The sequence below is a fragment of the Podarcis gaigeae genome (genome assembly GCF_964106915.1).
Source record: "Podarcis gaigeae genome assembly, chromosome: 10".
Classification (NCBI taxonomy): domain Eukaryota; kingdom Metazoa; phylum Chordata; class Lepidosauria; order Squamata; family Lacertidae; genus Podarcis; species Podarcis gaigeae.
In genome coordinates, this window is record NC_139686.1 from 31,451,793 (window position 1) to 31,477,586 (window position 25,794).

Consider the following 25,794-nt stretch of genomic DNA (forward strand, 5'->3'; position numbering starts at 1 on the left):
CTGATAAATTCCCTAAGTGCTTGACCTCAGTAAATAATCTATTTTGCTACTTTACACATCACCTTCTTAATATTCAGGTGCCATGAATCATTGTTTTGGTTAATGCAAAATGATACCATGTTAAGAGAAAGCTTTTGTGGATCAAGGGTTTTAGTCTATCGAGCCAAATTCAAATTCAGCACTCATTTGTTTTACACACACACACACACACACACACACACACACACACACACACACAGTTGGCAATAGCAACAGTAACAATGCTCTCAACCCTTTTGGTACAATAGCTGAGCATTCTCTGAAATCTTCGCTCTAAGGGCTGATTCTCAAATGTGACTACTGGGAAAATCTATAGTGATAGATCGTAATAGGATGCACCCACACTGTGTTGCTCAAATTGTAGTAATTGTAGCATTTTTTTAGTATGTTGAAAGGATGTTCTACCTTTCATTTAACAAAATATTATCGTCTGATGCTTCAGCAGTTGTATAGGTTACCTGTATGTATAAAATCTCTAAAACCACTATACAAAAAAGGCAGAAGTGAAACAGTCACTGCCCCTATGTTTACAATACAATCAAAGGTTTACAACCTAATCAAAGACAAGACACACTGCAAGGAAAGGGAGGTGATATAAAAGAAAGGATGATCAGGAGAGGCATGCCTGCTGCTAAGTGGAAGGGCACTTTCACAGCACAGAGCGGCAAGAGAAAAGGCCCCAGGTGCAACTCAAAGGGTAATCTTAGGTGTAACAAAGAGACTGGTCAAGTGAAAACTAGAGAATTAGGCAGTATCAAGGAGTGAAACGATCTGAATGGCAAGTGGGAAATAGAACAGATAACAGCAGAAGAGGGCTAAGAATAGAAGCAGGAAGCCAACAAGAAAGATACAAGAGTAGTCTATTAAGGAAATAAAATTAACCAGAATGGTGGGGGTGACTGTAGAGGAATGTGAATCCTAGTTCTACTGATCAACTGAAAATGGCGAGTTCAGCAAGAAGGACATGAATATATAGAAGAAAGGCCTGTAGCTCATTGGTAGAGGATCTCCTTTGCATGCCGAAGGTCCAAGGTTCAACCTCTGGCATCTCCAGGTGGGGCTAGGAGAGACCTGTCTGAGCCCCTGGACAGCTGTTGCAAGTCAGTGTAGACAAGGTTGTAAAGTCTGGTGCCCCTCATGTTGGACTGCAATTCCCATCATCCCTCACTAATGGCTATGTTTGCTGGGGCTGAGGGGAGATTGAGTCAAGCAGCATCTGGAGGGCATCAGGTTGCTGAGTTAGAGCGTTCAATGGTCTCACTTGACGTAAGGCAGAATTAGCATAAGAAAAATCTTATTTTATTCTGTGGTTCTGCACTTGAGAAGATCAACATTATCAAGAATGTGAGAAAGTGTTTTTTTTTTTAAAAAAAAAAATGGGGATTCGTCCATTGAGAGAAGTGTATGATTACTGCAGCAGTGCCCATAAATTAAAGGCCCATTGTGACAAATACAAAAAGGGGAGCATTTACACTACAAGATTTCATACTTGAATAAACTTACTTGCTGGAATGGTTTTTTAATGTATTTTTACAAGCCTGTCAAATCTTAATGATTTTAATTAAATCATTTATATTTAATTGCATTTGCTTGTTTAAATAATGTATGATTCCATAGACAAAAATCTTCACTAATTATTGGAAAAGGCCATCTTATTTTCATTATCATCTTCCCTACTACAATAGCACGCCAAAACAAAAGTAGCCTTAAAAATTATGAAGTATGCCTGTAACGTCTATACCCAAATAATTAAAATAAGCCCTGCCAAATATTCAGTAAAACTGATTATCTTGATTAATCTACTGATTAAAGAAATCTACTGAGATAAGGAATTTGCATGTAGGATAACATTTCACAGTTTGACCCAATTTTCTGCTATGTAGTTAGCACTCTGCTCAGGTTCTAAACCAATTATAAAATATGTTTATAAAAGGAATAAAGGGTTGTGTTATGTATCACTTGTGATGCCACGGACACTAGCCCAATGGCTGCATGTAAGATGTAGCTCTGAGACATGTAATGCACAGTAATTTGAAGCACAATGGATGCATTGGAGATGAACAAAAATGACCTAAGTGCTCTGGGAACAAGATATTGCTGGTTTGTTTCCCTGAGACAGTCATGAAAGCTTCGAGAAAGTTACTTAGGTAAGTGTGCTAATTGCATTTTCCAAAGTGCTGGCTTTGGCCTCTTAAAGCCTTAAACCGCTCAGGATTCCAGTATCTCAAGGACTACCTTTCTTTGTATGAACCTACCTAAAACCTACAATGGTCATTTGAGACCATTTTCCATGTGCAGCTCCTAGGAGTGCTCAGAGGGTGGTAGACCCGTTCGTTAGTGCAAAGTGTTGCTTGCTTTTTGCATTAGGTAATAGGACATTCCTCTTCACTCAGGCAGCTGGGCTTAGCTATGATTTGGCCATTGTGGTTTTGGTGCTCATCTTGTGGTTGTGGAAACATAATCACTTCTCTAATTTAAAAAAGCAACAAACAGGTAAAATTTAATAATTTATTGCTCATAAGTGACTGGAAATCCTATTCTCACTCACCTAAGGGTAAATCCCAGTGACTTCAACTTGTCTTACTTTGGGAGTAATGTCCAGCAATGCACTTTTTTTTTTTGCCTGCTATGATCATGCAATTGTTGGGGCTTGTAAAGCGAGGCACCTCTCATGTCCCAGCCTGGCCAGATGGATATTGGTAGAAGCGTCCTTCATATTTCTAACAGAGACAGAGTACCTGTGCTTGCTAATTATTATTGCAACTGATTAAACAGCAAGCAGGTGTTCTCATTAATCACTAATTGCTTCCTGCGCTCACCCCGCTTCTCCCGGACCATACTTGCGCGCAGTTTAAAGAACTCCTCTAATTGCCTTTCAATGCTTATTATGATTTACACGCTGCTTCTCTCAGTATGTGCAGTACATTAATTGCTTCCGAAATTCTGTGTGTGGGTTTCTGGTTTTTTAAAATTCACCACCCACCATGCAAATCAGCACCTGGCATTCCTCCTATTAAGTAAACGTGGCTGTTTCCCCTGCTTACAGCTTTGTAAACGTGGTGATGGGGAGAGATCTACCCATTGGAAGAACTACAACACAGAGGCCTCTGGGAAGCGCACGGAGGAAATGACGCGCCCGTGCAGGGCATGCTGGTTTGCTTAGCAAGCGAGGCCAGTCCGCTGGGGAAAGCTGCCGGGAAAAGGAAGAGCGGCTCCAGCATGACAGCCTCGCCAGAGTGAGCTGCTGCTGCTGCTCGGGCGACTGGAGACGCCGGGTGCCCTTTTCCGGGCAATGCAGGTGAGGTTCCTTCCCAGGGGCTCGAGAAGCGAGGGTCGCTTGGGAAGCGGGCAGCTTCCACCCCGTGCGATCCCAAGCTGCTTCTCGACGGGCAGGTTGGGTTCCCGAACCCCAGATCGCGCTGCCTGCAACTGCCAGGCTGGCAGCAAACTGCTCCGTAGTTCTGAGCGCCTCCGATCCTGCAAATGCAGCCGAGGGAGAAGGAGGGCAGAATGGAAACGCCGAAGCCCTTCGGGAGAGCCAGGCCCCGAGGAAGCGGGAGGTCCCGGGAGCCCCAGTGGATCGACCAGGGAGGGGGGGGGCGGCGGCAGCAGGTGGCGGGGATCGGACTTCTGCTGCAGCCCCGTATCCGCGGGAGAGCGCGCGCTTGGGCGATCCGCTGCCTGTAATCGGGAAGGACCGCGCGGCTGCGGGGAGCGAGTGCGGATCGCCCTCGCTTTCTTCGCTGCTCGCCTAGGAAGGCTGAGCGAGGCGGCCGAGAACTTGTCTCTGCAAACTTGGGGGAGCGCGCGGGGGGTTGCCGGCGTCGCGCCCTCCGGGGAGCGAGGTCCTCCGGCGTGTTAAACTAGACTACAGAGATGTATTTAATCACTACGTATCTCATGCTGTCCGCTGGTGAGACGCCCCTCGGAAGAAATAGCTGGGGAATGATCATGATCGATGCCACAAAGAAAGAGGATCCTGTCACAGCAGTCATTCTAAACTAATGGAGGAAGGTGCTCTGGTCTACATCGTAGTAATGATGATTTTGGTGGTGAATTAAGGTGCAAAGCTCTCCTCCGCGCCGTGTCTGTTCGGGTCTTTTGCACTTTTCGTCTTCCCTGATCAGCAGGCCTGCATTTCGTCCAGCTTTATAAAAGGGTTCTTGATGTCGGGCACCTATCGCATCCTGAGTCCCAGGACTAAGCAACAAAAGGGTTTTCACCTTGATCTTGATTTTATATAGACGCACAAAATGCAAAATGAATTATTTTCTGTGTTGGTAAGAGAGAGAAAAAATATTTTTATAGATTCGTTTTTTAGTTAGCACCACAAACTCTTCTCATGTTATCTAGTAGCTACTATACAAGTTCTTGCAACGCTTTATATATATATTGGATTATCTGAAACAATCTTTTAAAAAATGGTTTAAGAGATCTGCACATCTTTGCCACACATTCTGAAAAGCTCTCAATTTGCAGATATTTCGGGAAACTGGAATAGTATGCACCTAGATTTTACTCAAGAGTCGACCCATTGAAATGAATTAAGGTTCATTTTAGTGGATCTACTCTGAGTCCAAGTTAGCTGAATACCAACCCCAGTAGTTGCAAATTGAGGTTGTTGGGGTCTTTTTGGGTCAAGTTGAGCATATATAAAATAATAGGGCCCTAGGGTCTAGAATAGAAAGGCCCTGAATCTAGACATACCCTTGTATCTCTCTGGAATCCAATACCATTTATCACAGATGCCAGAGGGGAAATTTCTGGATGTTGTTTTTGAAAGCAGGTCACTTGCATGGACAATAAGTAATAAAGGGTTGAGGTTGGTTTTGACAGCTGCTTTAGTATGCATGTTAAATCACATATCTTTCTACAGAAGTAAATTGAGGCATGAAGAAGCTCAGTTACTACTGCCATCACTATCACAAGCTCCAAGGTTAGGGGCCTTGTTTGATACTGTGTTAGATGATTTTGGAACATGAGTTTGTCTGCAGATTAAGTTTTTGGGGAGGATGAATCTGCAAAGCCCCTGAATCAGTTGCTGTAACTGCTGTGCTCTCTCACACACACCTTCTTGCACTACATTAATGACTTTTCCTATGGCATATTGCATTAAACTAGTTTTTTTTTTCAAATTTGTCAACTTAAACCATAGTGTCTCTTTTACTTCTCTGATAGTGACTATAGTGTGGCATTTGTTTTGATCCTGTTATTTACTTGCAATGGAGCTGGCTTCTAGTGTTTGTAGGATTGCAGCCTTAAACCCTTAATTATAATTGTAACTCCATTAAACATTTACTTCCCATGAAATTTATCTTCAAGACACTCCTGCTATTCTTTACTGTTGAACTTGAACGTGACCTTTGCAACTCTCTTTATTACTTGTAGATATGTCATTTGTCTCTTGAAGCCAACACCAGTGATTCCATGTGGATCCTCTTACAGATTAACTATTGGATTTACTATTATTTAGCATTTGATAATCGCCCCGTAACACTGATCTCTGGGCAATGTGCAACAAAAAGTTAAAAAATAATAAAATACAAATAATACAATATAAATGCAACACATTCCCAAACAGCACAGATTGTTTATATCCAATAACCATTACACTCAAATTCACCTTGTCACATGGAGAGCAGAAACCACCTTGTAAGAGCTAAAAACATAAGAGCAAAGGGCAAGACAGCCTCAATAAATGTAGACCTATACTAATATCAGCCTTACATAATATTAATTAAGAATGAGAGAATGTTGAAAGACCTGGGAGAATAGAAGTTGGCTTTCCTTGGCACTGAAAAGCCATCAGCGTATGTGCCAGATGCACCTCTTCTAGGCATAGTGTTTCATAATAGGGGGCCACCACTGAGAAGGCTCTTTTCCTCATCGCAATCTTGCACACTTCCGTTTGTGTTTGTGATTGTAGAAAGGCTCTCAGTAATGATCTTTGGACATGGGCTTCTGTGTATGGGAAAAGGCATTCATTTAGATCTGAAGGTTCTATGCTATGCAGAATTTCAGAGGTCAAACCCAGCACTTTGAATTAAGCCTGGAAGCGGATTGTCCCACCTTCTGTTGAGGAAACTACACCTCTTACTGTCTTGTTATATTTGCCTCCACTCTTTATTCTTTTCTGCTTCATGTCTCGTCTACATGGCTGCACAACGAATGGAACTTGCTTCTGACACTGAGCTTCTTCACCTGGTGCTGGTTTGATTACTTATTGTAAGAATGCAATATTATAAGAGAAGAATGCGGTGCTCAAGTCGCAACCATGTTGTGTGTCCCTGCGGCTCATAGTATGCCTTATCCCAGGCATCCCCAAGCTTTGGCCCTCCAGATGTTTTGAACTACAGTCCCCATCATCCCTGACCACTGGTCCTGTTAGCTAGGGATCATGGGAGTTGTAGGCCAAAACAACTGGAGGGCCGCAGGTTGGGGATTCCTGCCTTATCCCAATCCCTAGACTAAGGCTGTGGTCTAATAAACACTCACCCAGGAGTAAGTCCCATTCAAACTCAATGGAGATTACTTATGAGAAGACATATACAAGATTGCAGTGTGATAATGCTATATTCACTATGCCACCTTCCTGCCTATTTTGGACAGTATATCCAGGAGTATCCAGTATTGTGGCCTCAGTCTGTTCTTAGACTGTTTCTCTCATCAGCCAGAGCCAGCACAGCCAAAGGTGAATTATGATGGGGACTGTAGCCCAACAGTATTTGGAGGGCATTATATTAGTTACCCTTCATGTAGCTAAGCCCTTTGGAGGGTTTTGGTTTTGCTATTTGGCTTTTGTGTGTAAGTGCATCTGCCATGTTGCTAATATGCTTATTATATTATATTCTGCCTCTCATCCTGGATATGTGGTATGCTGCTAATATAGAATAGCATGCCTGGATCCTACCAGTGGTTGCCTGCTGAATACTGCAGAAAGAAGCAGAATCCAAAGTGATTTTTTTTTTTACAGTGCTTCAGTTTAATGTTTGCAAATGACAAGATATTTTGTTACAGATATGATTCTGGATTTGCTCCAGTAAATGAATTCTCAGACATATTTTTCAGTGTGTGAAGCAGATTGTGCTTATAAAACATGCTGCTTCTTCTGTAGTTGGATATTAAATCTTGTATACAATTGCTGTGTCTTGATCTCCTCCTCACATACAGTATATTCCCCTCCCAGGGCACCCTTTCCAGATCTGCAAGGGACACTGAGCATTTAATGCACCCCAAAGGATGCCCCCATGGTGCTCATCTTTGCTCCTCTTGTGTTCTTTGTGTTTGTGTTGGGAAAGGAGGCTGCAAAAGATAAGGGCACTTGATGGTGCTTTCTCAAATCCTTCGTAACCTATATTCTGACAGGTTTATGTCCTACTTTTGTGTTGCTCACCGCTTCCTAATTGATAGAATAGCAGTGTGCAGATGACAGTCCGATAGCTGAGCTTTTCAAAATGCCCCCGGGGGTAAACGCAAATAAATTGGATGTTTACCCTCTGAGCACTGGGAAGTGGTGACTCTTCTCTCCTCCACCCCCAGATTGTTGAAATAGAAGCTTTTCTCTTCTAGCTCTGCCCAACCCAACTTGTAAAAGGTTCTGTGGGAACCTTCAGGTGCACAGAGTTCTCCGCAAATTCTTAATTTATCTTCAGAACAACTCTTTGCTATCATTTTTTAGGCTGAGAGAAAGTGCTTATGCCCAAGGCTGCCCAATAAGCTTCATGGCGAAGTGGGTATTTGAACCTATATCTCCCCAGATCCAAACCTGGTAGGGGTTGCTGAGTGAATCTCCACCTGAGATCCAGCTTGTCTCCTGGGAAAACCTCAGCAGTGCCAAGGGAACCCCTGCTGCTCCACAAGTTACTTTGAGCATCAGGTCGCCTGCCTGCTGCAGCAAATGGAATTCTAGTATTGTCCTGCAGTGCATAGGAGAAGCGAATAGGAGAAGACATGGATTGCAGCAGGGAGCTTAGGTGGGAGGCATAATGGCCACCAGAACTTGCTCACGCTGGCTTTTGAGCTTTCAAAATGAAGGTGTATAAGCCTTATAAAACAAAGGCCAGCTAATCGGCAGCACCACATTTTTGCATTGGCATGGCCTAGCATTAGCACAATACATAGCCTTAATATTTAGGTTGCTGGGTTCAGACTTGTCCCACTGAATAGGGCGGGACTCAGTTCTGAGTAAATATTCATAGGATCGTGATGCACAGTGAGGATTCTGAAGCACCGTTTGCATTGCACAATGGAAATTGCGAACGCCAAGCAAAGCAAATAGACTTGAATATCTTGTTCATTGTTCCTGGCATCCTTGATGGCATCTTGTTCACTGTGCAGGCAGAACTTGAAGTGGTTGATTGAACAAAAGGTTTTTTGGCTAAGATGCTGAATGGAGAGGTCTAGTACCTGACCGTTGCCCATTTTGTCAGTTTTGTATGAATATGTACACTGGTAAACAGCATTTCCACACACTGCTCTGGTTCGCCAGAAGCGGCTTAGTCATGCTAGCCACATGACCCGGACAAACTGTCTGCGGACAAACGCCAGTTCCCTCAGCCTATAGAGCGAGATGAGCGCGCAACCCCAGAGTTGTCCGCAACTGGACCTAACGGTCAGTGGTACCTTTACCTTTTACCTTGTATTACACACTAGAATCCATTATAGTCAGAGGAATTATTGGAATGCTTAAGATTTAAACACATATGCATTTTCTCCGCAACATTTGGGTCAATTAATGATGACACTGGGCTGGTAATTCAATTTTCTGCTCTTAATGATGCAGCTATAGTTCACCTGCCTCCTTTAAAAGTATTTTCAGTTCTTAAGAAGTTTAAATTATACTGGAATTAGGTTTTATTCTCCTTTATTTGTTAAAACCGGCTAAGAGAAGCCAATGTTCTTGGAGGAGCCCCCCTTCTGCCGCCGCCCCTGTATGTGGAATTACGAGAACTGGAAAAAAGGAAAAGGCTTTATTGGAGCAGGGTTATATATAAATGTTGAACGCTTCAAGATGAAAGACTGGTGTGTCTTTCTCTTTCAGCCCTGTTTTATTTTGTACGGATAATGGTTAGGAAGCCATAGGAAAATTGGTGAACCAGAAAGCCTGGCAGCAAACTGCAATTCCTCTAACCCTCCAATTAAGAGCAGCAAGCTGCTTTGATTTCCATTAGCCCCTCTCGTGGAGCGGTCTAACTTCTCTGTATGTAGTCATTTGCTGTCTTGTTAGCTGAGGCAGGACTGAGCATGGCTCTCTAGTGGAATATTTATGTGTCACATTTAACCTGTGTTGCAGAGTAAAGATGATATAGTGATGGCTGTGGTGGTCGTAGTAGTACTGTCAATTGCCACCACTTCATTTTCCTCATGGTTTAAGTCTTGGCAGATATCTTCTATTATATCACCTTCCCTTCTGTCTCATGGAAGCTACTGGTGGCATGTACATCTGTCGCTGTATACAACATTTTCAGCTTCTACTCTCATAAAGGAAAATAGCCCTGCTGGTAAATGCCACAGTCCCACCCCAAATTAGAAAGGTATCTGATCAGCTTCAGCGTTGCACAGATAACATGACTGGAAAATATCTGTGGATGGGCCGCAGCTGTGCTGTGATGGACTGAAATAGGTTGGATTTCTGAAACAGAAGTACTGAACCAAAGTAAATATTGGGCTGTGGGGAGATCAGAAAAAGAAATAGCAATCAATAATCATAACATCTGGAAAACAAAACTGGATAGCAAAAACATTTTAAGAGCTTGCTTCCTTGGAACCAAGTCCCTTTGTGTTCAGTAGCGCTTGCTCCTAGGAAAGTATTAATAGGAGTGCACTTTCTGTTGTTTTCTGTTAGTTGAATAATTGTATGACTTCAATTGTTGATTTTTGTGTTTGTATTGCACCTTACTGTATTCTGTATATACTATTGAGGGTCACTGAAACAAAGAGAGATTGTGAAGAGCTCCAAAATGACCTTGTCAAACTGAGTGAAGCGGGAGATAATAGCAAATGCAATTCATAGAATGGTAGAGTTGGACAAGACTTACTTTATTCCAGCAAGCCTTTTAATGGTAGTTTAATTTTATAGCTTTCTTCACTGATTCTCATCAGTTGTATTGTATCTTTGTAAACAACTTAGTCTGTTGTAGCTAAATGGTATGTAAGTTGCTTAAGTAAACCCGAAATAAAGTTTATAAAATGCGTGGCACAGAGAAAAGCTTTTCTCCCTCTGTTCCCAACACTCGAACTCGTGGCCACCCGATAGAGCTGAACGTTGGAAGATTCAGGAATGATAAATGAAGGCACTACTATGACTAATACTACTTCATAGCTGAACTTTTGAACGTGCTCCCACCGGAGGAGATGATGGCCACCAACTTGCAAAATACACATTTATGGAGGAGAGGGCTATTGGTGATGGCTATGAGCTATGATGACTATGTTCCGCCTCTGTGGTTGGAGGCAGTAATGCTTTTGAGTTCCACTTGCTGGAAACCACAAGGGGTTAGAGTGCTCTTGTGCTCATGTCCCATTTGTGGGATTCCCATAGGTATCTGGCTGGCCACTGTGAGAAAAGGGTGCTGGATTAACTGCGCCAATTGGCCTGATCCAGGAAGCTCTTCTAATGCTGTTGTGTACTGCCCTGAAAACTTCGTTGATCATCATCCACATCATCATCATCTTCCTTGGAAATATTGCCTCTGACAGCTGAGACAGAACAGAGCCATCAAGCCTAGTAGCCATTGGTTGCTGTAAGGCTATCCTAAATTCCTGACAATGTCAAGAATACTGGTGCGTCTTTGCATTACTTTACCAAACATGCTCTCTTGGAGGTAAAAACAAAATAAAAATAGGAGCATGCTCTTATCTGTGTCAAGTACCTGAGATAAGCTTGTGCCACAGAATGCTCTTTACAGTATTTAATGCCGCTTAATGGATTTTTCGCCCCATCCGTGTGTGTAGCTTTCAGCCACTACAACTTGCTTTGATATTGCTCATGGAATAAAACCTATTATTTTCTCATTGTGAAAGTCCTTTTATGCACAGTGTAATTGGTACTTAACATTCACTTCACAGTCTGGACTGTAAGCTCCCAGTGGACCAACCGATCTCTCACTAGCCAGCTCCATCTGTTTCCAAATTTGTTTTGGAATCCCAGGAACAGACAGGAGGCGTCTTCCACCACTGCGGGCGCTTACTTGGGAAAATATCTCAAATTCCTGGGAGCCACATATAACAAAACTTTATAAATCAAGAGCTTTTCCAAATTCTAGCACCAACTGTTTAAGTATCTAAATGACCAGATGTTTACAGTTCCAGTCTGAATGGTTTTCATCTGCATATGCCTCTTTGCTTGCATAATACCTGTTTGTTGCTTTTGTTTATGTCTTTATTGCATTTATATCCCATCTTCCCTCCAAGGAGCTCAGGGTGGTGTACATACCTTTCCTCATTCCTATTTTATCCTCACAAGATTTTTAAAATGTGGGTTGTAAAACTAGTTCTTACATTAGAATTTGCAGTTTGTGGAGAATATTCCCCAGAGAATTTTCTAGCAGAGTATATTTTCTAGAATATTCTAGAATATGTCTACTGTAAAAGGTTGATGAGACTGGACTTTCTCTTGAAATCCATCAATGTAGATTTTTATTGCTGAAGCAGAAACTGTTACCCAAGGTTTCAGTTTTTGGGATGTGGAAGTGAAGGGATCCCATGTCACTAAATTTAGGTTGGCCCCACAGGTTTTAATATATTTGAGCTTGTGTGTGGTAAAGTTTGCCTTTAGGGAAAACATTGGTATTGATAGGTGGGCTCTTCCTCAACAATTTTAATTTGTGTTGCAGATAAACTCAACTGAGAAGAACACAATTGTGATGTTGCTGAAGAAGATTCATAGAAAAAATTTCTGGATGATCATTGACTGACAGCTTTGCCTGATGTGGTTTAGTGAGCATCACAATAGCCAGAACAAGTTGTTCTACATTCCTTTATTTCAATTACCAGGTAGAGGTCTTTGTTTTGTTTTTGTCCTTAAATTAAGCTGTGCTCTGAGATGTGCTTGTAGCTAAAGTAGATTTATAACCAGTAATAAAAGTCTGCTGTTGTCATACTCCCAGTTTCTTTTATAGTAAATCTTTTAAAAAGATAACTATAAGTCTATATTACTCTGGGCAAATACTCTTTCTGTATAATGGTAGGGTATACCTAACATAATTTTCTCAATAGTAATTGCATGGGTGGAACCAATCTTAAATATCTTGAATAAATTTACATAGGAAAAATGTCTACAGATAATGAAAACATGTTCTCTGTAGGTGCACCTGTCTCCTGAGGTATAAGCTCTTTATACTCCAAAGCATGTTGTGTTCAAAACACACAACTTAATTAGGCTTCTTACTGCAGTCTATAATTCCCTCTTTGTCAATGCAGGAGGCAACTGTTTTGTGGACTAGTCAAAGCCTATTTGGATTTATTTCCATGAATAGGTAACTCTGATCCCCATATAACAAAACTGTAGCATTCCATGTAATTGGAAATCTTGCCATTTTTTAAGCAATAAAGGCATATTGCCTTGCTGGTATCTACATGTAGGAACCATTTTCCTTAATGTTATTGGGCAGGGGTGGCCAAATTCATAAGCCCTGAAGGGGTGGGTGAGAGTACTGGAAGTGTGTTTTAACTGGGTCTGTTTGTGCCTGCCATCCACCCCTCCTCGCCCACTTCCTTCCTGTCCGGCTTGCTCTCCTGATTTGCCAGCCACCACCTCTGCTCCTAGGGGAATCTTCTTCCCCAGGGATGGGGTCAGGACATCCTTGACACCCCCTCCCTCTCTGTGATGTCAGGTGGCCCCAGAGCGGCTTTGGGTGAGGACCCTCCTCAAAATCACTGCTTGGACTATTCTCATTCCTCAAATTGAGACTGGGGCCCAGTGGCAGTATATCAGGCTCCTCCTTTACATCATTGCCCAGACTGCTGCTCCCTCCCATCCTGGGGTTATCATCTTCTTCCTCCTCTTGACACACTCTGCCAATCACACCCCGCCCCCAGCAGAGTCATGGAGATCACAACACTTGGTAGCAAGTTTAGTACTTAGGCAGTAATGTGGAAACACACAGCCCTACTTCAAGTGGGGCCAATTCATATTAGGAAATAAATCCTATTGATATTTTATATATCACATTTTTTGTCCTTTTCTGTTCTGACTAAATGTTTCTGAGATAACCCCTCAACCATGTTTTGGTGTGTTATTTTAATCTGAATGTAGGAAGACAGATGAACCATCAAAGATTTAAAAAGGTGGTTAGAGATAGAGTCATTGCACCATTTTTTGACTTCATTTCAGACCACTTTGATTTGCGTTCGTCACAACATTCAACATGTCATGGAACCGTCTAGACACAATGCGGCACATTTCTGTAATGTACATTATGTACTGGATTATCTTTTCAGTTAGGGAATAGCACTGCACTCTCATAGCCTAGTCTTCCATTTACATTCATCTGGCAGCAATTCCTGCTCACTTTGATCCCGTTGAAAGCTAATCAGGTTTCTCTTACTGCATGAAACAACTTCTTACAGAATTGACTCAGGCTTCCTCCTGTTCAGACTTTCTGGCCTAAGAGGATGCTTCATGTTCTGTCACCGTTGATGACTAAACAGTCTGAACCAGTAGCAACACGTTGAATGGATTATCTCACCATCAAGGTTGCGGTTTTGAAGACAATCATTTCAGTGGGAAAAGTGTATGGAAATGATTGTGCTTCATTGTGGTCTGCGATTCTTGATGGTGCATAAGGACTGCCTTGCATTAAGGCCTATCTTGGAATTACTACCATATTCATTTCACGTTAAGCAAACCACAGTTTTGTCAATCATCTTTTCAAATCCTTCAGATGAGCAGAAGTGTGAATTGCATTCATTAGATGTCCATACGGCCATTTGATTTTTACTTGCATTGCACTTGTGAGTATAGAAAAAGAGGTGCTAAATTTCATTGACTGTTCAGGAAGGTGTAGAGCTTTTTGAGCTTCTTCCCAGACCCTTGCTAGGTTTATTATTTCTGGAGATTCACACATCCCCCACAAGAAGCTCAGCCATCTTCAGCACTGCAGACATGTGTCTCAGTTGCAGCTGTCTGCATGCCAGCAAAGTGGAAGTGGCCTCATGATGTTTTCTCTAGCAGAATGCAGTGACCATTGAGGGCAGAAATTAAACCAGGGTTGGAAGAGCAGTGTTGCAGGGTGATGGACTTCTATTCCCTCTGCTCGGTAGGGGACGCTATAGTCCTCCCATTTGTGGGATTGCACACTTACTGGGAAACTGCTGTTGTGCAGTCACTTAGCCAGCCCACCCTCCCTGGTTTAAAGGCTGCAGATACCATTGATGCACACCTGCAGCATTAGGAAGAAGCTGAACAGGTTTTTTGGCAGGTGAGCTTGGTGGACAAAATGCCAGTTAAAGGGAGGGATGGGAGAGTTTCATGCTCAAAGTTCTAGGCGTCTCTGAGATTTGGCTTGTGTTCGTATGGGATTTGGCCAAAGAACAGCAGTTACCGGTAATCACAATTTCTGTTTTACTATATTGAGCCACTTATGGACTGGAAATTTCAAGCCTCTTTTTGTATATTGATCAGATTGTGGATGTGAGACCTGTGGTTTGGATTTGCACACAATGATGTTTGTGGCGATGCTGAAGCACAAGTAAATATCCTCATTGCCAGGGAAAACAGTAACTTTCAGATTGACTGCAAGGCTGGTAAAGAAGTGGGTGGATTGGAGCATGCAGATAAAGCCAGGATGTGGCCTGTGAAATGAGTACAGAGGTAGCCAATGTGGTGCCCTCTCAATGTAGTTGGGTGCCCACCTGTAAGCTGAAGCTCAGTCTTGAAACTTTGCCTATGAGAGAGAGGTTTACTGTTCATTTACTGCTAGTAGTGTCTTGTTGCTTTAGTTCTTTGTTGTCTTCTCATACACATGGGGAGTTGCTTATGTTAATGAATATAAATTAGGTAGTGAGAGTGGAGAGGTTTCTGTGCTTTAACCTCAATCATTAGAATGATTAAAGTATTCTCCCTCCCCTTTCCCTCCTTCTTTCCATTCCAGGATTTTAAGGATGGATTATTTTCGAGCCTTCACATTTCTCTTTATGCTGATATTATCCAGAGGCGTCACGGCAGACACAGAGAAGAAAACCCCTGATTCAGGATTAGAAATCTGTATCCTTCTTTCATTGCCTTGGTTTTTGTCTGTGAAAGTGGGGTGTAACTCAGAGAGTGTTGCTTGTTAAGGGGCCCATTTGTGCTTAGCATGGGTGGAGAAAGGGAGTGTAGATTTGTACATGTGCATGTAAAAGTATATAAACTACAAAAGGGTACGCATACGTACCACAAGGGGCATTCTTAAGCACTAGGCTGGGGAAAGCTCATCTGAAAGGCCCACGTGAATTAAAATGTCTCTGCCTGGTGCCAAAAGGACACCAGTCACTGCCAAGTGAACCTCCTGGGAAGAGCATGCCAATGTTGAAACTCCACCACTGCAAAGTGCTCTCTTGCATCCACAGCTGTCTAACTTACAGACCCTTTCAGCTGCTAAGATTGGCAGAGGGGACCCTCTTGGTAGTTCCTCCACCTTCAGAGACTTGGGGATGGGGGTGGTGTGGAGGATAAGACATTCTCTGTGGCAGCCCCTATGTTGTGGAACTCCTACCCCAAAGAGGTGTGTCAGGCACCTTCATTATGCTCCTGGAGTCTCCAAAGACAGAGCCAAAGAGGCCACAAGTCAGCCATGCCTTTTATTCTAAATGTCCTGTTTTGCCCAAATACTCTTAAAGGAATTACCAACCATTTTGCCCTTGGGCCTAGTGTATTTTTCTCAGATATGCAGTGTTGTACTGAGTGAGAAGAATAAAGACCTTGTCCTTCCCAAATAAGCTGTGTACCCCAGTACCAACACTCTTAAAGAGAGAGAGAGAGAGAGAGAGAGAGAGTGTCTTCATCAAGTTGGAAAGGACCGCTGTGAAATAGATGGATTCTTTATGCTGACATGGTGATTGCAGCATGGCACGTCACATGGTTCTTCCTCTGGGCAAAAGGTTTCTCTGCTGTTTCTGTTGCAGGAGGGGTTGTATTTTTCTCTCTCCTTGACTCTCCCTTGCTTTTAATTGGTAATGTGAACCCTTGTCATTTGTATTTCCCTCTGGATTTTTGCTGTCATCCTCCATAGATTCTAGTTTACAGCTGCCAGGCCACCGAGAGCAGATATTCTTTGCAGTCTCCGTAAACTTTATTTCTTGCCATTGGCTTTTCCTCAAAGAAACTGGATGCAGTAGTTAAAAGAAGCCTGGTCCCTTGTAAGGGCTTCTTTGATGGAGTGGGCCCCAGATCTCCTATTGCCTTCCCTCTCTTTTCTTAAACTTAAAACTTTTTAAAAAATGGTTCAGAGCCATCATCCATACATAGAAATTAGCATATACACATTTTATGCGAAGTCCCCAAGTCTTTTTATATACCTAACAATGCCCCAGGGTGAAGGGCAAAAAAGACGCTGGGATTGTGCTGTGGGTTGTGGGGAGGGGAACATGGGGCAAAAGTCTGGATGTTCTGTAGCGCATGGTATCCTTGACCAAGTTACAGATAAGAAGCTGTTCGAAGTGAAACGCAAAGACCAGATGAATGCGTTGAAGAACCTGATTGAGCTCAACGATGTGAACCAACAATACAAGATCATAGACATCATGCTCAAGGGTCTTTTCAAAGTGAGCCTTGCCTAACAGAGTGCAGGATTTATTTATTTTTAGTTATGGGATGTTAGATAATCTTAAAAGCAGTGTGGGGGGCCTAAGAAGAAGAGTGTAGTGTCTTAGTCAATAATGCCTCTTTACTGGAAAAGGTTGAGGGTGGTGGTGAGGCAGAGACTTGGCACTATGACCACATCACAATTCCAGTGATTTGCTGGTGAATGTAGCGGCTGCCACTCATTCCAGACACAACTGGTTGTGAGGGGAGGGGAGATGGTACCTCTTAGGGTCTGCTGGTTTTAAATCTACTGTGGGAAGATAGCCTAGGATGGTCTAGGCCTTACCTTAGGCCCCCTCACCAAGTGCTTTCTTACACTTCCATCTGCAGAGTAATAATAATAATAATAATAAATTTATTTATACCCTGCCCTGCCCTCCCCAGCCAAGACCAGGCTCAGGGCAGCTAACAACCAATAATAAAAACAAGTTGATTAAAATACAACTTAAAAACAAGATTAAAATACAACATTAAAACATTAAGATGCAGCCTCTTCACAGGAGGAGAAAGGAAAAAAGAAAGAGGGGGAGGGAATCAAATTGATTCTAAGCCAAAGGCCAGGTGGAACAACTCTGTCTTACAGGCCCTGTGGAAAGAAATCAGATCCCGCAGGGCCCTGGTCTCATGAGACAGAGCGTTCCACCAGACCGGAGCCACCTCTAGGGTGTTGCTATTTATGGACCATAAGGTCCTCCGTGAGGCATACCAGGAGAGGCGGTCCCATAGGTACGAGGGTCCTAGGCAGGTAGTGACCATTTTAGGTGTGTCCAATTGATGCACAACTGCCGATGCATGGGACCTTTTGGACCCAGAAAAGGATGGAATGGAGGCAGAACGGGCTTATGCGCACCTCTGCTGATGTGCATTGCAGCGAGGAATGGAACCCCATGCAAAATGGTCACCGCCTGTATGTATGTAGAAAAGCATTTTCAGCACCTGATCCATAAAAATAGATTGCCTTACACTGGAGATTTGCCCAATGCATGGGTCTGCACATTCAGGACCCACATGAGATCTTAGTTGTTCTTCTGGGCTGGTGTTTGGCTGGGTTTAAATGAATAGCTGAGGTATTATATTAGACTAGGTACTTGAGAAGTGATTTGCAGCTTATCGACGGTACCATCACATTGCATGGAGAAGACGGTTGTGGCTTCATACAGTTGCTGTTTGTCTGTGGCCCTCCACCTGGTGCTGTGTGATGTAACTGTGTCGCAGCACAAATATTCCTGTGTGTTTTGTGCTTGCTACCGCCATGCATGTTGAAACCAGACTCGGTCCAGGAACTGCAGCTGTTGGTTCCTCCGCAAATAATGTGAGGTGTTTTGAAGGGCTGGGATATTCATTTTCACAATTTGGCTTTTGAGGTTGTTATTTCCCCCAAGTTTCCTCGTCTGTCAGGGCTGTGTCAGATGGGCATTTGTAGCAAAGCAGAAGAGGTGGGGGTGTGCGGCTGAGAAGAGGCTGTTGCTGGCAGCACAGGTGTGGGGAAGAGATGTTTTTGGCAGGAGCTGATATCAACCATGTCTGCTTTCTGTTGTGATGTGCAGGTTCTTGAAGACTCGCGGGCTGTACTTATAGCAGCAGATGTTCCTCCAGACGGGCCATTCCCTCAGGATGAGAAGCTGAAGGATGGTGGGAGCTCTTTGCTTTATAACCCCGATTTCTCCATCCATCATTCTGTAGCCATTAAGTTTGTAACAATGAGCTGTTCTGGCATTACAGCTCTCGTTGCCATTTTGGCGACTCTTGCTTAGCCACCCCTGTCACTTCTGTTCTTGTGTGTCATCATTTCTGACATTTGCAAAGGTCCTGGGATGGGAACAGAGCCAAATGAGGCTACATAGCATATGGTACATGAAGCAGAACAGAATCTTATTATTTCGCCTGTGCATATAATGGAAAGTTAACACTCATAAGGCTGGTCAGTATCATTAAACAGGGACGTGTGGGTTCATTCAGATTGATAGCCAGTTTCTCCCCACCCCCAGTCGGATTCTGCAACTGGAACCCTTGGTTTTGTGACTGGACTAAATGTATGCAGATTTGCATTGTCTACAGATAGGTACATTAATTTACAATTTGAGACTGGCTGGTTATGTTTCCAGTCACTCTTAAAAAATGTTTGTTGAGCAAAGAAAAATTAAGAGAGTGGAAAAGGAAGCGCAATTGAACCTATGAGGGCAGCCAGACTTTAAGCTATTGCAGCATGAAAATGGTTGGTACTTGTATTTTCATAACTGTAGAGAAGCAGAGATTCCAATTCTTTTGTCCAAGGTACTGATTTAGTATATTAGGATATCCTACCTTTGTGTTCTTAGCTGGTGTTTTTTGGCCATGCAGATTTCCAGAATTAAATCCTCATTTAAACTGTTGATGCCAGCCACCTAGACAATGAGCAGCAGTAGCCTCCCCCCCCCCAATGCTACTGCCATCAATATCTGTAATGAAGGGAAGGATATAGTTTCAATAGTTTTCCTTTGCACTGATCACAGGTAGCCTGAACCCACCTGGAATTCATTCTCTTATTATAATTTTGAAAATACTATGCGACTCCTGTTTCCTTTGAATAGCTGTAGGAAAAATTATGTCAGATTGAATGACGCACTACTTTGGGTTCCTTGCCAGATTTGTGGGCTGCTAGCTTGCTTTCTGGATTTCTGAAGTTCACAGATCTGGATGTGAGCATATTAATCTGTCCCACCAATATTTTATTTTCAAATGCTGTGTACATACGGTTGAGCCCTCTTTTTATTCATAAACTTGGAATAAAATACAAACCCTTTTCTGTACAGTCACTAATAGAGATTAAAGGTAAAGGTACCCCTGACCGATAGGTCCAGTCACGGACGACTTGGGGTTGCGATGCTCATCTCGCTCTATAGGCCAAGGGAGCCGGCATTTGTCCGCAGACAGCTTCCGGGTCATGGGGCCAGCAGAGCAGCGCACGGAAACACCATTTACCTTCCCGCCAGAGCGGTACCTATTTATCTACTTGCACTTTGACGTGCTTTCAAACTGCTAGGTTGGCAGGAGCAGGGACCGAATAACGGGAGCTCACCCTGTCGCGGGGATTCGAACCGCCAACCTTCCGTTTGGCAAGCCCTAGGCTCTGTGATTCTATTCTATTCTATTCTATTCTATTCTATTCTATTCTATTCTATTCTATTCTCCTCATTCACATAAACAATAGGAATGATTAGAGTGTGTTAAGGTGGTAAGCAACTTGCATTTGGATTCCATGTTTATTCTCATGGACCTTGTCTGATCTCTACCAGCGGCAAAACTCCTGATTTCTCATTTGTGGCTCTTTACCTCTAGCATATTCCCATGTGGTGGAGAACACTGCATTTTTTGGCGATGTAGTCCTGCGTTTTCCCAAGATAGTACACCATTACTTTGACCGCAACTCGAACTGGAACAACCTGATTCGCTGGGGAATTGGCTTCTGCAACCAGACAGGTGTATTTGACCAAGGTCCGCACTCGCAGGTCCTCGGATTGGTAAGGCGGTGTGCTGGTTTGACTTCTCCTCTGATGTTGTTGGCCTCTGACAATGGGTTGGCGATATGGGATAAAGGAATATGAGTTGAGGAAAACCAAGAATCTAAGGGTTGCTTCAGTCGTTTCAGTGTCTGTATATGGAGGGTGCTCTTGTGTAGGAACTAGAATGAAGCTTGCATAAAGATGGTAATATGCAACTTATATATGTGCATTTCACACTGTGTGTGCACACTGAGTAGTAATGACTTTTGCTTCTCAGCAATAGTATAATCCATTCATACATGTGTTGTTCGTTGTTTCTTTCTTTATTTATTGGGTTTTATAAACAAGAATAATGGTATACAAATAAGTATACCAAGTTTTCTCATGCCATTTGTATATCACAAAAACAGCATAATAAATGTGGAAAAATATCTACATGTTTCATTATTAGTGGTCAGTAGATATGTTCTTGATTCATGAATTGGTTTAAACCAGCCATAGGCAAACTCGGCCCTCCAGATGTTTTGGGACTACAACTCCCATGATCCCTAGCTAACAGGCCCAGTGGTCAGGGATGATGGAAATTGTACTCCCAAAACATCTGGAGGGCCAAGTTTGCCTATGCCTGGTTTAAACAATTAGGAAGAAAAGAGGGGGAGGGGGAATGATGAGTGGGGTGGGGTGGCTATGCTTCTATTCTTCTACTTTGGGGGGGGTTGTGTCAGCATTACTTGTATGGGTTCTTTTACTATTCACTTGTTGTATTTCCTTGGTGGTGCATACATGCGTTGTTGACCTGCATGACGGATCTGCACAATGGTCACATGCTAGTTTCTGCAGGGAAGAGTTTTCCATGTCAGAGTTCTGTGATGTGCCATCCCGTATTAGCCGTATGGCTGCACATTTCTGCATCTTGGTCTCTGCTAGGCTGCTTTAGCTCACTTTAATCCATGCTACCTTTGTGTGCAGCCTGTGCGGTTCCCTGATAATTTACACAGCAAGTGAATGAATTGCAAGATCAGTGTTTCAGCCCACAAGGGACATCAAAACTTCTTGCACTTGCAGTACCCTTATTTTGGGAGGGATAGTTTTTTCACATTTGGGGGAATTTGCACTGAACTACCAAATGAGGCTGGGAAGCTTCAGTGGCGGGTGATGTAGTTGCGGGAACTGAGAAGCAGGCAGGGGGGTGAGAAGATTACAAGACATGTGAATGAAGCTGATCTTCACTATTTTTCTTCTGCAGATGGCTCAAGAGCTTGGAATAAGTGAGAAATCTCCAGAATACCGGAACCCCTTTAAAACAGACAATTCTGAAGTAAGATAATAAAGCTATTAGTGCACCCTGCCTGTTTTTACCTATTCTGGCCATTGGGTTGCTGACACCTTGCTGGGGCTTGGCAAGGGAAGAAATGGGCAGCACTGCTTCATGACGGATATGTGGTAATGCCTAGGCATGACTAGCTGGTAATAGTGACTGTTCTCTGCAGCAACTTCCAGTGTGGAAATCTTGTGCAGCCAGCAAAATGCACACTTGGTTGCATGTTTGGCTGACAGTTCATATTGTTACCTCCAAAGGGAAATTGTAAAGGGAAGCCAGCACACCTGCAAAACCTGTAGAAGTTCCCTTCTGATGTGACAACCCAGCACTGCAGCTGGATGCAGGCACTGACCATGCGCTCAGCTTGGCCACACAGAAATCTCATCTGGAGCTTCCCACGGGTGGCCATGATTAGTTGCGTTTGGTACTTGATGCATGTTGCATGCTGCAGTTTGTCAAAGGCAGCTGCAGATGCCTATTTTTTTCCTCTGTCTCTTTCATATCTGGACTGATTTAGCTTCTTTGCAAAGCAGATTGCCCCTGGAAATAGGTTTTTGAGTAGAATCATTATCCTTTTTTTTATAAAATATTTATTGAGATTTTTTAGATATAAATGCAAAAAGAATAAACAATATAACATATATCTTAACATAGTTTCATAGCTTCTTTGGACTCCCTCACGTCTCCTGTTCTCACTTTCATCACTGTGAAATTTTACCAGCAATTTATCACCTTGTTTACATTCTTATATCCCCAAAAATTTAAGTGTTTAAATATGATCTAGTGATTCTCCAAAAATTAATATTTTCTTAAATCTCGCTTATCTTCCTAATTCCATCTAATTTAGTGGTGCCAAATTATTTATGATCTAGCATCCTTCTTAACATTCAACCAAATTACAATGTTTTTGTAAATAAATCTTAAATTTCTTCCAATCTTCTTCAACCTTCTCCTCTCCCAGGTCTCGGATTCTGCCAGTCATCTCAGCTAGTTCCATGTAGTCTATCAGTTGCATCTGCCATTCTTCCAGCGTGGGTAGTTCTTGGGTTTTCCAATGCTTAGCAATGAGTATCCTTGCTGCCGTTGTTGCATACAGAAAAAAAGTTCGGTCCTTCTTTAACACCCTCTGGCCGACAATGCCCAGAAGGAAGGCCTCTGGTTTCTTAGGGAAGGTATACTTAAATACCTTTTTCAACTCATTATATATCATTTCCCAGAAAGCCTTCACTTTAGGGCACGTCCACCAGAGGTGAAAGAATGTTCCTTCATTTCCTTTACATTTCCAGCATTTGTTGTCAGACAAATGATATATTTTTGCAAGTTTAGAATCATTATCATAGCTCAGGACATGAGAGCTGCACCCATTGACACCTTTCCTAGTTTTTTGTTCCTACTAACACAGATTTGCAAATAATGCCATACATGTTATTGGCTAACAAAAGTTTTTGCTGACATAGATATGTGTGGCATAGTTGTGTTGTTTCTTTTTAGAGTGCCAGAATTTTTTCATTTTATTTTATATTCCACTTTTCCTCCAAGGATCTCAAACTATTGTACATGGTTCCGCCCCCCCCCCCCAACCTCATGTCATCCTCACAAAAGCCCTGTGAGGTCAGTTAAGTTGTGAATGAGAGACTGGTCTATGGTCACCCAGTGAACCCTGATCTCCCAGGTCCTAGTCCAACACTATAGCACAAAGCCTATTTATCTTTCTTTTATTCACATAAGTGACTGAGGCACTTGATTGGGTTCTACAGGTAGCTCCATGACATAATCAAGAGTTGACTTTGGAATCCTAATACGTTATCTGTTCCGGTGATTATTGGGAACCCCCTTTTCCATAGAGATGCCATTTCCAACGCACAGCAGTAGTGCAGATCCAAGAAGACTATCCCCAATCCATTATTTGTGGATGGTTTTATATAATCTCAAGCCAAATTCATGACTACTGAATCCAAGTCACTGAAACTACAGATATGAAAAACAGGTGTAAGTGGCAGGAGGAGGTGTAATTGGCTAACTGTGAGGCTTGTGTGCAGAACTGTCTCTTTGTTCCCACGTGGCTGAGCTCATCCTGTTCCCTGTCAGTTTTTTCCCAGTGCGGACACATTCCAGAAGGCTCTCCGGGAGGAAGAGAAGCGAAGGAAGAAAGAGGAGAAGCGGAAGGAGATCCGCAAGGGGCCTCGCATCTCCCGCTCACAGTCGGAGTTGTAATGCTCCTGTCACCGTGACTTGCCCTGGGCGGGAGATGGAAGCTGCTGGGACAGGCGCATCCCAGTCCCTTGGTGACCTCAGGAAAACGCCAGGATGTTGCGGTTTTGTTTTGTAAGGTTTTGGAAGTTTGTTTCTTCTTTCAGCAAGATGTTGGCTAACGACTGGATTGAGCTGTAGGAAGCGCCCCAGGCAGAGATTGCGGTCTTTGAGCACATCTTCCCTTATGGGAAGGCTTTTTCGAGTAACTGGAATGTACAGAGTTTGTCAGAGGCTGTTCCTCATGTCTCTGTGTATTTTTGTTTCATGTGGCTTTTGCCAGTTTGTAACGCTTAGGGAGAGGGGCGGCGAAAGGGAAGTTCTCTGGCTCATGCCACCTCTGCGGTTCATAACACCAGAGGTTGTGAATTGTTGTGCAGTCAGAAGTGTAAGGTAACACAGAGTTGCAAGATTAACTTGAGGGGGCAGCAGAATCACCTTCAAAAAGTTAAGGGTTCTAAGAGTTATGGGTTAAGGACATCGATTCCTTGGGATTATTCACGCACTGACAGAGTACTCCTTTTGAATGTACCTAGGATACGTCAAAGAGGTGCTGTTATTAAAATGCCGTAATAATCCACACTCCTTTCTGGTTCTATGGTGTCAAAGTCTTCCTCTTTTCCCACAAGGCTGTTAAACCATTTTTCTCATAAAAGAGGAGGAGGACGGGAATTAATGTGGTTAATTTTGGCTTGAGAAGATGAACAGCACGGTCGGGTCGTCATCAATGAGCATTTGCACTTGACAATTTTGCCATATTGTACTGGTCTGCTGCAACAAAAAGAACAAAGAATTTTGTGGCACTTTTAAGACATTAACACATTTATTGTTTGTCATCAACGGTGCCACTACTGCACAATGGGAAATTACTGAAACATTCAAGGAGATGGGAGATTTCATTCCCCTTCTTTATGGCGAAGGGAACTTATCTGCTCATCTTTGTGAGGCACTAGAAGAGCTAGAGAGAAGTGATTATGTAAATTTCTTCAGCTCCTATTGTCCAGTGGGTACAGAATGGAACTGCTGTGTCCATAATTGCTGACTCTTGACTCTTTCAGTACATCCCCATCCCTCAGTTAATGGTGCCGTTGCAATCTTGGTGATGACCTTTAATTTGAAATGCCAAGATGAGATACTCACTTGCCACTGTTCTTACTCTGCGGAAAAGCAGACAGTCTGACAGTGTGGATTTTGTTCTCTCAGTTCTTCTTCTCTGCTTGCCTATCGATTGTGTCTTTATTACATGGTCAGTGAAATTTTGAGGGAATTGTCCTTCCCACCCAGTCGACTGCCTTATTGCTCCACAGGAACAAGCTGCCTTTTTTCTTGACTTTTTCAAGCATTCCATTTAGGTTTGGACCTGGAGCTAAGTTCGTTTTGGATTCCAGCTGTACTGTACTTGCTCTCATAGTAAAGGCCAGCCAGCCTTGCCCACAGTATGGTCAGTGTTCCCTTTTAATTCCTACTACCGATTTCTCCCTGGCCTGCTGACTTGTAGGCCTGTATACAGCAGGCATTCAGCATGAAGTCACTGTGCAGTTTGCCACAGTGGGTAGCTCTTGTTCAAGACTGGGATAGGTTTACACCAGCAAGATTATCTCCAAACACTGATTAACTGGCGTATTGTATTTTCCCTAAGTGTGATGGCCCCTCGCTGTCATGAGTAGCGCTATAACTTGGCACACTACTTGTCAAGGTTGGTTTAGACCAATCTTGCCAGTGGTGGATTGTTTTGTGGGAAAGGAGGGTTGTGGTTTTTTTAGGGGACATTTCACTTTGACTTGCTGCCTTTGGGCTGTTTTACAAGGTTAGAGATGGTGATGACTTTTATTATCAAAATTACATTTGCTTTGGTTTTGGATATGTATTTAAATGGACTTTGCTTTTCTTGAATAAAGCAGAAAATTGTTAAAAAAAAA

At 42.9% G+C, this 25,794-nt stretch overlaps 1 protein-coding gene across 2 annotated transcripts; it reads left to right on the plus strand.

Annotated features, from left to right (window-relative positions):
• Nucleotides 1-17: 17 nt before the first annotated feature.
• CCDC134 (coiled-coil domain containing 134) lies at nucleotides 18-25,794 on the plus strand. Of its 2 annotated transcripts, none has more exons than XM_083698800.1 (9): nucleotides 18-3,337; nucleotides 11,874-12,033; nucleotides 13,373-13,445; nucleotides 15,132-15,244; nucleotides 16,661-16,782; nucleotides 18,370-18,454; nucleotides 20,141-20,322; nucleotides 21,551-21,622; nucleotides 23,714-25,794. In XM_083698800.1, exons 4-9 carry the CDS (start codon nucleotides 15,142-15,144, stop codon nucleotides 23,837-23,839), a joined length of 690 nt encoding a protein of 229 aa, XP_083554926.1. In that variant the 5' UTR covers nucleotides 18-3,337; nucleotides 11,874-12,033; nucleotides 13,373-13,445; nucleotides 15,132-15,141; the 3' UTR covers nucleotides 23,840-25,794. The 2 variants fall into 2 exon arrangements, with proteins under 2 accessions (XP_083554926.1, XP_083554925.1); XM_083698799.1 differs by lacking the exon at nucleotides 13,373-13,445 and having other exon boundaries at nucleotides 212-2,186; nucleotides 3,086-3,337.